We start from the raw sequence: 9,979 nt of genomic DNA on the forward strand, positions 1-9,979 counted from the left end.
ACAAGGAATGCTGCTACTCAGGCCTAGGGACTTGGGAACCCGCCTCCCTGTCCTTCGAGGCTTCTGGGGCAGAGGGGTGCGGGTGCGGAGCCTCCTCTTTGGAGTAGAATGTGCTCACTACTGCAGGCTGGCTGTGTGAGCCTGGGCAGGTGGCTTAACCTCTCTGTGCCTTAGCATAGTGTTCTGTAAGATGGGCACGGTAGCCCCTAGGTCACTAGGTTTTTGTTAGGAAAATAATACTGATGATGGTTATCAACCACAGCAAATGCTTACTCCAAGCCAGACACATGTTAAGAACGTGACCTGCATTAACTTTATCCTCCTGATAACCCCATGAAGTAGGTTCCGTGACCCCGTATTACATACATATGTGCAAACTGAGGCCCAGCGTGGGGAAGCCCCTTGCCCAGCGTCACACAGCGAGCCCACAACTCTGCCCAGCCGGTTCTCAGACCATCTCTCAAAGGCTCTGAGTGCTCAGCTCTCTGCTATTTCTCGGCTGTGAGACCTTGGAGGACTCAATTCTCTTTTCTGAGACTTGGTTTATACACAGCCTCAGTGTCATTGTAGATCAGAATTAACGATGTGAAATGGGTTCTATGATGATGGTCAGTCAGTTCAGATGAGAAAAACGAAGCAAGGGACAGCGACCGGTCCAGGTCACACAGCAAGTCGCTGAACTGTGTCTGAGGTTTCTCTTACTCTCCCAGAGTCCTCCGTTGTAACCACTCTGCGTTACTCCTGTCTAAACTAGGCAGACATAATTCCTATTCCCATATTACAGATGGGAAGTCTGAAGCTCTCCAAAGAGGTCAAGCAGATTGTCCAAGGTAGCAGTGGGAGTCCTTAGACATCACACCTGCAGGACTCCACCCTTCCGCCCTGCTTCAAGCCCAGCCCCGACCCCGGAGTCAAGTTCGGCTTTGCTCCAAGCCTGATCTCTCCTTCGTCAGGCGAGCACCATCCCTGTGCAAGAATTACCTCCTGCTCCTTCTGGGCTGGCCCTTCCCCTTGCTGTCCCTGAGCACCCAGCTCTAGACAAGGCTTCCACCCTGTCTCCCCGTGCAAATTGGCCCCGGCCAGCTCTCTCACCGACACAAGCCATGCGGGTCATGTCTAAGCGGTAGCCATCGAAGCAGTCACAGGTGAAGCCCTCGGGGACGCGCACGCAGCGACCGTGGGCGCAACCGTCCAGGATCCCGCACTCCTCCGCCTCCAGCCCCTCATAGGGCCCAGCCAGGGAGCCTGCAGAGAATACACCGACTCCGTGATTCAAAGTCTGTGCCTTCCATCTCTTATTTTCCCACGCCCCGGCACACCCCTGGCTCCCTATGTCCCCTTCTGAACGGTCCATCCCACACCAGGGCTGTGGGGGGCGCTGTGGGGCCAGAAGGTGTACCTCGCTCTGCTCTCCCTAGCTTTCCCTCTGTCCTCACTCTTTCTTGGTGGGCTTAGGAGTATGTCTGTTCTCTCCGACTACATCTCTGTTTTCCGCGTCTCTCTGAGTCTGTCTCTCCACCCGACTTCTTTGTTTCCCTTCCTCTTCCCTGTCTCCATCTGCGCACACCTTGCACCTCGTCTCAGTCCCCGTCACTGGGCCCGCAGTGCTCACCAGCATAGCCGCCACCCTCACGTGGCTCAACAGGCTCTGGAAAGGAGCCACGGGTGTCGCGGGACCGATAGCGCCAGCGGGTACCGGGGCCGGGTGGAGCCGGAGCCTCAGATTCGCCATAGGGGCCACCATCGTCCTCAAAGTCGGGCATGTCGAAGGGTGGTGTCCCGTAGGGGGCCTCGCGGCGGGCAAAGGGCCCAGGCGGCGGTGGGTAGGGGTCATAGGGTAGCACGGCTGGAGAGTACAACTCAGGCCCATATGGAAAGCCCTGGTAAGGTGGACCTAGGTCTGGGCCATACTCGTAGGGGAGTCCAAAGCCACCTGGTCGTGGGGGGCCATATGCTGGGGGGCGCAGCACATTGCACAGAGCCTCAAAGTCATCTGTGAACAGGAGCCAAGCCTAATAGTTAGCCTTTGCTTGCCGCTCACCCACCATTCATGTTGGTCCTCCCGCTCCCCAACCCTCACCCCTGAAAGAGCCCAGAGGAGAGGGTGGGATGGCCTTGGGCTGATGCATGGGAGGGGCCTCAGAGGAGGGGCTGAGCTTGCAGGGCCCGGATCAGGGGTTCTGGAGCCAGGATTGAGGGTCCAAGGCCTGAGACTGGGATTCCGAGGCGCTGGGGTCAGGAATACTAAGGACTGCTGCTAGGAATTACGGTCCAACGTGCTGGAATTTGGAAACCCATGGGAGCTCTGACTAGGGACCTACAGAAATGGGATGGGGGAGTTTTGGGGGACCAGGACTGGGAATTTCCAGAAACTGTTACTGGGGTTCTGAGGGGCCAGGATGCATGTGAAGGTATCTGAGCCATGAGACCTGCAGGTCTGAAGACTGAGGATTGGGAGACTCAGAGGTTTTAAAGTCAAGACTTGGGGATCTCTGGGACTGTGTGTTGGGGTCTTAGGCACTTGGATATGGGTGTCTAAGGCACTGGAACTTGAAGGCCTGTTGGCTATGACCAGAGAGTCTGTGGGCCAGGATGGTGGGGTCTGAGCAACTGGTATTAGAGGTCTAAGGGGGAGGGGGTCCATGGGCTGTTTTGGGGTTCTAGAGACCAGGAGTTGAAGGTCTGGGAGATCAGACCTCAGGGTACTACGGGACCTGCTGATAAGACTGGGAAGTCTTTAGGATGTGACTTGGGGACTAAGGGACCAAGATTTAGGGATTGGCTGGCACATAAGGGTCTGAGGGGCCGAGTTTGGGGAGATTTGGGGGTCTAAGATTGGAGCTAAAACTAAGAGATCTGAGGGCCTGTATTTGGAGCCTAAGGAGCAGGGCCTCTGAGTGCGGCCCAAGCAGGTGGCAGTACCTGAGTCCTGGGCAGGGCAGAGGGCGCAGTCCATGCCCCAGGCCTCCCCATAGAGGCAGCAGCACTCCGTGTAGGTGGCCTGGCGGTCCAGACGGGGACGACTGCACACGAGATCAGCCCCTACTTCCTGCCAGCACACGCCTAGATTGTCTTCTGAGGACAGAGACAGCATTGATCAGGGAGGGACCAACACTTGGGGTCCTCCCAGAGGCTCGGCCTCCTCCCCTGCTGGAGCAGTCCAGCCCCCTCTGCTCATAACCAAGTCTTTATCAGCAGTGATCTGACTCCCGAAGCCCTCTGAGGTAGTTCCAAGGTTCTGGACTGAGGACAGGGCTTGGTCTGGCATGAGGCTGTCACATAGGAAGAGAGAGCATAGGGGTTCTAGTGGCTGGGAAAAGGGTCTGAGAGGGCTCTATCCAAGCCCCGCCTCTTGAGGCTGTGTGACCTTGGGGCAGTTGCTTTCCTCTCTTAATAGTCTCAGGGTGTGTGTGTGGGGGGGGCGGGGGGCGGGGATGTTGTAGGAACAGGAGTGGGAGAAGAGAGTTTGGGTCAGTGGGCAAAAAAAAAGAAAGGACTCAAAAAGATAGAGACAAACACATCCAAATATTAAGAGATTCAAAGAAAAACAGGAAAGCAAAGATGTGGAGACACAAGGCCACCTAGAAACAAAGACCCAGAAAGCGTCAGAGAGTCAGAGAAAAACCTAAAGACAGAAACCTACAGGGAAGTGGAAAGAATCAGAGATACACAGGAAAAGAGCAGGAAACATGCTTTTAGTACTTAGTAAGACCGTGTCCTATTCTGTCCTTAAAAATAAAATTCCTCCAGCCACCCTATTAGGTAGGGCTACTGCCAATCCGCCCAATGTGCACAAAGAAAGCTGGCGTTCAGGAGATGATAAGCCATGTGCACGTGTACACAGGGCCAGCAAGTGGCAGGTTCCTCTAAAACATTCACCTTTAACCACCAGGCCAGCGGGCCTCGGGCAGTCAGAAACCAAGACAAGCTAAACACGTCTCGAGGAGGCGTGGCCTTTGCGAAGGCGTGGCCTGGGTGCGGGGGTGGGGGGGTAAGGCTGAGCCAACAGAGGGGGGATGAAGCGGGACGGCACGCGAGGTGCCGGGGCGGGGCGTAATCGGCTGGGCGGGGTGGGGCGGACTTGGGGGCGGGGTTACCAAGACTCTGGCTCTCGTTGGAGACGCAGCGGCGCCGCGAGCCGTCCAGCACCAGTGGGGGCTCGCACGTGCAGTGATAGGAGCCCACGGTGTTGACGCAGCTGCCGCCTTCACAAGCCGGCTCCTCATCGGCGCACTCGTCATTGTCTAGGGAGGCATGGAGGGAGTGGTTAAGAAGCAGCCCTCTACCCTTTTCCATTTCCTCAGCTCATTGACCGTGTGATAGATGAAGATTAGACTCCAGGAAGGACTTCCTGCTGGTGGCCACATTCCAGAGAGGACCTGGCTTGGTCGAGGGTTGGGGAGAGTCCCTTGGGGAATGGTGGGGTTGGGGCTCGTACCGATGCACTCCAGTCGCTGGGCATAGTAGTAGTAGCCGTTGCTACAATAACACGAGTAGCCTGGGGCAGTGTTCACGCACACGCCGCTCTTGCACACCTGGTCTCGGAAGAGCTGGCACTCGTCCACGTCTGCGGGAAGGATGGTTAGAGGCGCGCGCCCACCGAGAGAGATGGGGGCGGGCCACGGTGTGGTGTGGGCTGGATGAGGGGAGTGTGTGGCTGTGGGGCACGACCAAGGAAGATACAGAGAGATGGAGATGGAGACCCAGAGGTAGAGATAAGGAAAGAAAAAGACAGAGATAGATGATGGGGGTAGGGTGGGCTGGGGGAGACAGAAACAGGTAAGAGGCAGAAATAAAGAAAACAGACAGAGTGAGGGGCAGTTGGGGCTGGCGGTGGGTGGGACTTAATATCTGGCCTCACCTCTCCGGAGGCTGGGGTCTCCGCTGGGCGCCAGGTAGCCCCGGCCATGGGGGCACAGCGACTGGTATTCAGCTGCACACAGAGACAAGGCTGAGCCCAGACACCTGCGTCGCAGCCCTGGGCCTGCTCATGCCCACCTGTCTTGGTGCTTACTCTGGCCGCATGCCCACCTTTCACCGCCCAAGTCTTCAGCCCTTGTGCCCGTTTATTGTCCACATCTCAGCCTGATGCCCACCTAGCTGACAGCTCACTCCTGCCCTTGCGGCACCAGTATCTCAACCCTATGTCCAAATGTGGCCCCCGTCCCAGTCGCATGCCCACCTATTCCTACCCAAACCCTCGGGCCTGTACTGTGTCTAGCCAGCAGCTCAAGCCCACCTGTCTCGGTGCTCGGGCACTGCTGGATGCGGCAGCCGCTGCCCCAGCCCTCGCCCACCGTGCAGCAGCACTCCTGCCATGTCACGTTCCGTGCCAGGATGTTGTCGCATGCATCTGGAGCCGCTGTGTCAAAGTAGCACTCCCGGCGTCCACTGCCCACAGGGCCCTGCCTAGGCGGGCTAGGACGGCGGGGTGGGGATGGAGGGGGTGGCCTGGCCGGCACACCTGGGCTGGCAGGTGCCTGGGGCTGAGGGCCTGGGAATGTGCCTGGGGAGACAAAGGGCGTGAGCCAGAATGGGCTGAGCCTCCAGCTCCTATGTTATATATGGGGAAACTGAGGGCCGGGGGACGCCCAGCTGTTAGTAGCAGAACCAGACTCCATTCTGTCACTGTCCTTCCCATTCTCACCCCCTGTCATTTCTGTACCTCTCTCTACCTCATGCCCTCCTAGGTGTCTGGCCCATCATCGCAGCTGCAATTTGGATGGGAAGAGAGGGGATTTCCCTGGCCCTCTGGATGCCTCCAACATGTCCCAAACTGGCCTCAGAGCCTTCATCCCCAAACCTAGGCCTGGGCCAGGGCACCTCTCCCCCATGCAGGCAGCCCCACGGCCTGTCTACTTGGTCACTTGGGTGTTTCTCTCACCCACACTCCCCTCCCCTCCCATGGCTTCTGCCAAAGCCCAGCCCTGTCCTCTCTGCCCAGTCCCTGCCCCAGCCTGTTGCCTAGTCCCCCAGCACCCAGGGTCACCCCCTCTTACCCACCCTCTCCAATGGCAGCCAGAGATTTCAAAATCTGAATATACCCCCCTCCTGCTCAAAACCCATCCATGGTGCCAGGGTAACCTCGGGACAAGTCCACCCTCCTGAGCATGGTGAGTCACTGTGACCTGGCGCTGGCCTTCTTCTGTGGCCTCATCTCTCCCCACTCCTTCCCTTGCTCTGTAAAGCCTGCCACCCCGAACTTATTTCAGTTCCTTCACCATGCCAGGCCCTCTCTTGCCTTGCCAGGCCTTTGCCCGTGCCCTCTGCCCAGAATGCCCTCCCTCACCCACTTCGCCTGGCTCACCGCTATTCATCCTACTGCTCTCAGTTCAGACATCCCCTCCAACAGGAAGCCCTCCCTAACTTCTCAGGCTGGGGCAGGCACCTGCCTGCTCTGGAGTCCCACAACCTCGTAACCTTTCCCCATAACAGACAGGCTCATTCCCTCTGGCCTGTGCTTCCTCCATCCCCACACTGATTTCTCTGGGTTGTCTCCATCTGGGATAACTCTGCCGGCCTCCACTGGACAGTGAGCCCCCTAAAGACAGAGCGGTCTTTCCTGGTCACTACTGTGTCCCCAGTAGTGGACACTACTACTAAGCGCAGTGGACACTCTGTGAATATTTGCTGAATAAAGGAATCTCATAAAGTCAAACAGGGCCAGGATCTACTTCTCCTGACACTGAGTCTCACTACCCAGGTTAGCGCATGTGTTCTGAAGTTTTTGTTCCCGTTTCTTTTTGTTTAAAACAACAGCCTTTAACTGATGGCACCTATCCACATCAGGAATGGTTAGACCACATCATTTTTTCTGTGGGGCCATCAGCCAACAGTTAAATAGACACTGACATCAGTCTCACCAGCGGAAGTCCTCGGGGGAACACAGCGTCCAGTCATGGGGTCAAACTCCTCGGGGCTGGTGGGGCAGACACAGAGGAAGGAGCCTTCCACGTTCTCACACAGGGCAGCTCCACACACACCCTGCAGGGTCTCACACTCATTCACATCTGTGAGCGGGAGGCAACAGTGGAGACAGTCAGTGGTGGCAAACTCCTATTCCGAAGGCCTAAAAGTCTGGGCTTTCAAATAAAATGGGCATTTTTAATGGCCCAGATCCCGTCATCCACTTATCTTCTGGTGACAAACCCCGAATTTCCCTTGGGAGCCCTTCAGATATATCCTAAGACTTCACAGTTTTAAATAAAGCCTGTTGTGTTGGCATCTGTCAAAACTTAGAGAATGTATAATTAAGATTCATGCATTTCACTGTATGTAAATTGAACCACAAATGAAAACATCTATGAACACATATTGAACTCTGGTTAATGATACTCATACTGAAGAATTCAGGAGGAACCGTACTGATGCCTGCAACTTAATTTTAAATCTATTAAAAAAAAATCAGGTGGATTATTCAAAAAAATTCATGGATAGATATATGAAGAAGCAAGTATAAAAATGATAATGGTAGAATATAGGTCATGGGTGAGCAGATGTTTATTCTGCAGGTCTTTTAATTTGCTGTATGTTTAGAAAACGTCCTCACAAAATGTTGGGGAAAAATAATGTTTGCGTACACTTCAGATCAGTGCATTTTACATACTTTATGCATGAATTTTTTAAGCATCTCCAAAATAAAATCTGAACGAAGAGGGTTTTCTGACTACATGAAGATGATCTTATATTCCAAGGTTTAAATTCCACACCCCCAACGCTCACATCGTTCAGATCTATGGAGAGAGCAGGGCCTGACCAACCTCTTCCCCTCCCTCTGGCCCCCACCCCCGGAGCCCCGTACCCACGCAGTGACGCCCGTCCCGCGCCCCCTCGTAGCCCTGGTCACAGAGGCACTGGAAGGAACCAGGCAGGTTCTGGCACACAGCATGGGCCCCGCAGAAGGATCGGTTCCGGCATTCGTCCACATCTGCAACCAGCAGAGAGTCAGGCCATTGCTGGACCGTCTATCCTCTCCACAGATCACCCAATGCCTGATGGACACCCACCCTGGCATCCGCCCCCCGGCGTGGGCTGGTAGCCAGGGTCACAGGCCGGCGTGCAGCGGTAAGAGCCAGGGGTGTTTTCGCAGCGCTGGGCTCCGCAAATCGCTGGGCCATATTCTTGGCATTCATCCACATCTGCAAGAGTGGGGATGGGGTAAGGGAAGGGGAAGGAGTCACAGGCCTGGATTCACAGGTTCTTGAGGCCACTTCCAGTTCCCATGGCTGAGAAGTCTCCATATATCTGGTATTCTAGGAATCTGGTCTTCTAAAGATTGACAGCCATGATAACTCTTAAGGCCTCATTGCTCTCTCTCGCCTCGCCCAAACATGATCCCGCTTCAGGGCCTTGGCACTATCTTCCCTCAGCTATCTGCCTGACTCCCTCCCTCACTTCACTCAACTGTCAAGGTCAAGCCCTTCTAGTGCATTCTCCCCCACTGCCCTGTCATCTCTGTCCGCTTACTTTGCTATATTTTCCTTCTTAAACTTGTCATTATGTCTATGTATTTACTGGTATGCCAACTGTCACAATGCTAGAACAATGCTGACATACAGTAGGTACTCCCAAATTATTTGTTGAATGAATCTTGAATTAATTTACCTATTTATTGTCTGTCTCCCCTAGCCCCTGCTACCCCAGAATGTCAGCTCCATGAGGTCAGGAATTTTGTTTGACTCATTGCCCCGGTGTCTGGCACACAGGTGTCTAGTGCATTCTTGTGGAATTAGTAAATGAGAACCCCTGAAACTAGGTTTCTATGAGTCAGAGGTCTGGCAACCATAGAGCCAAAGGCAGCCCACAGACATTTCCTTTGTTCCACAAAAGGCTGACCCACACTCCATCCAAAACAATATCTTAGATTAGTCTTAGCCTCCTGTCCACTCCAGTACCCTGTCTGAGCATGCTGGGGGGATGGGGTAGAGAGACTGAGAGGTGAGAGGTGGGGGTGGAGCGTAGAGGGGTGGGAAGGGATGGAGAATGAGAAGACTAGGCAAGGGGGCAATCTGAAGGTGAAGCAGAGACTGAAAGGTGTGGGCCTGAAGTTCCCAAGGCCTGGAGAAGTCTGAGGGAAGGCAAAGGACCAAATGTGGAGAAACAGCGCGGAGAAGGGCGAGGCTTAAGCCCGCAGGGGTCGGTGCTTGGAGAAACCTTGGTAATTTCTAATTTCGCATTGGGAAAGGATGAGGCGCAAGACAGCCAGAGTCGGGCCTCTTTGGAGGGCCAGCTGGAAGTAGAGGAAGTGGTGGAAGGTGGAAAGAGGGCAGAGCCAGAGAGGGGACCTGAAGAGGGAGAAACAGGGAGTTTTAATCCAATTGGAAAGGGGGAGGGAGGCTAACAGTTAGGAAATGTCCGTACTGGGGTGTGAACTAAAATGTGAACAGTGCTCAATCAGCAGAGGGGCCTGGGCTGCCTCTGGAAGCAGGCTTGGCCTGGTTCCTGATAGGAGTGACCTCCCGCCATCCTCCTGTCTCACCAAGGAACCAACTTCCACGACTCATCGCGGGAGGGGGGGCAGTGGTCTCACCGTCACAGGTGCCCTCAGGGCCCGCGTGGTAGCCAGGGTCGCAGTCTCGGACACAGCGGTAGGAGCCTGGAGAATTCTCACAACGCTGGGACCCGCACAGGGCCGGGCCGCGCTCTCGACATTCGTCCACGTCTGAGGGGCAGGGCAGTCAGATGGGGGAGGCAAGGGAGGCAAAAGAGAAAGAGTAGGGGACTCAAAGAGGGGAGAGGAGAGTCAGGAGGGGAAGGCGGGTGACGCAGATAAGAGGGCAAGAGAGAAAGGGGGCAGAGGGGAGACAGGAGGCAGAGGGAGGGAAGGATCAGGCTGCAGCGAGGCCTCTCACCAAGGCAGGAGGCGAGGTCTGGGCCGGCGCGGTGTCCTGGAGGACAGACGCACTCGAAGGAGCCATCGGTGTTGGTACAAATGCCGCTCTGGCAAAGGTCTTCCTCGCTGCACTCATCCACGTCTGCG

The 9,979-nt window shown here is 55.5% G+C and overlaps 1 protein-coding gene across 1 annotated transcript in view; it reads right to left on the bottom strand.

Moving 5' to 3' along the window:
- Window positions 1-6: 6 nt before the first annotated feature.
- LTBP4 (latent transforming growth factor beta binding protein 4) overlaps window positions 7-9,979 on the bottom strand; it is a 25,753-nt gene continuing 15,780 nt past the window's right edge. The window contains exons 19-30 of the mRNA XM_023537904.1: window positions 9,852-9,974; window positions 9,530-9,661; window positions 8,007-8,138; window positions 7,802-7,927; window positions 6,864-7,010; window positions 5,240-5,506; window positions 4,862-4,933; window positions 4,439-4,567; window positions 4,098-4,244; window positions 2,923-3,075; window positions 1,613-1,993; window positions 7-1,245 (exon numbers count right to left, since the gene is read on the bottom strand). Of these exons, the coding sequence (XP_023393672.1) occupies window positions 950-1,245; window positions 1,613-1,993; window positions 2,923-3,075; window positions 4,098-4,244; window positions 4,439-4,567; window positions 4,862-4,933; window positions 5,240-5,506; window positions 6,864-7,010; window positions 7,802-7,927; window positions 8,007-8,138; window positions 9,530-9,661; window positions 9,852-9,974 (2,105 nt within the window). The 3' untranslated portion in view covers window positions 7-949. The remainder of the gene's footprint in view (window positions 1,246-1,612; window positions 1,994-2,922; window positions 3,076-4,097; window positions 4,245-4,438; window positions 4,568-4,861; window positions 4,934-5,239; window positions 5,507-6,863; window positions 7,011-7,801; window positions 7,928-8,006; window positions 8,139-9,529; window positions 9,662-9,851; window positions 9,975-9,979) is intronic.

This window comes from Pteropus vampyrus, unplaced genomic scaffold, assembly GCF_000151845.1.
Source record: "Pteropus vampyrus isolate Shadow unplaced genomic scaffold, Pvam_2.0 Scaffold203, whole genome shotgun sequence".
NCBI lineage: Eukaryota > Metazoa > Chordata > Mammalia > Chiroptera > Pteropodidae > Pteropus > Pteropus vampyrus.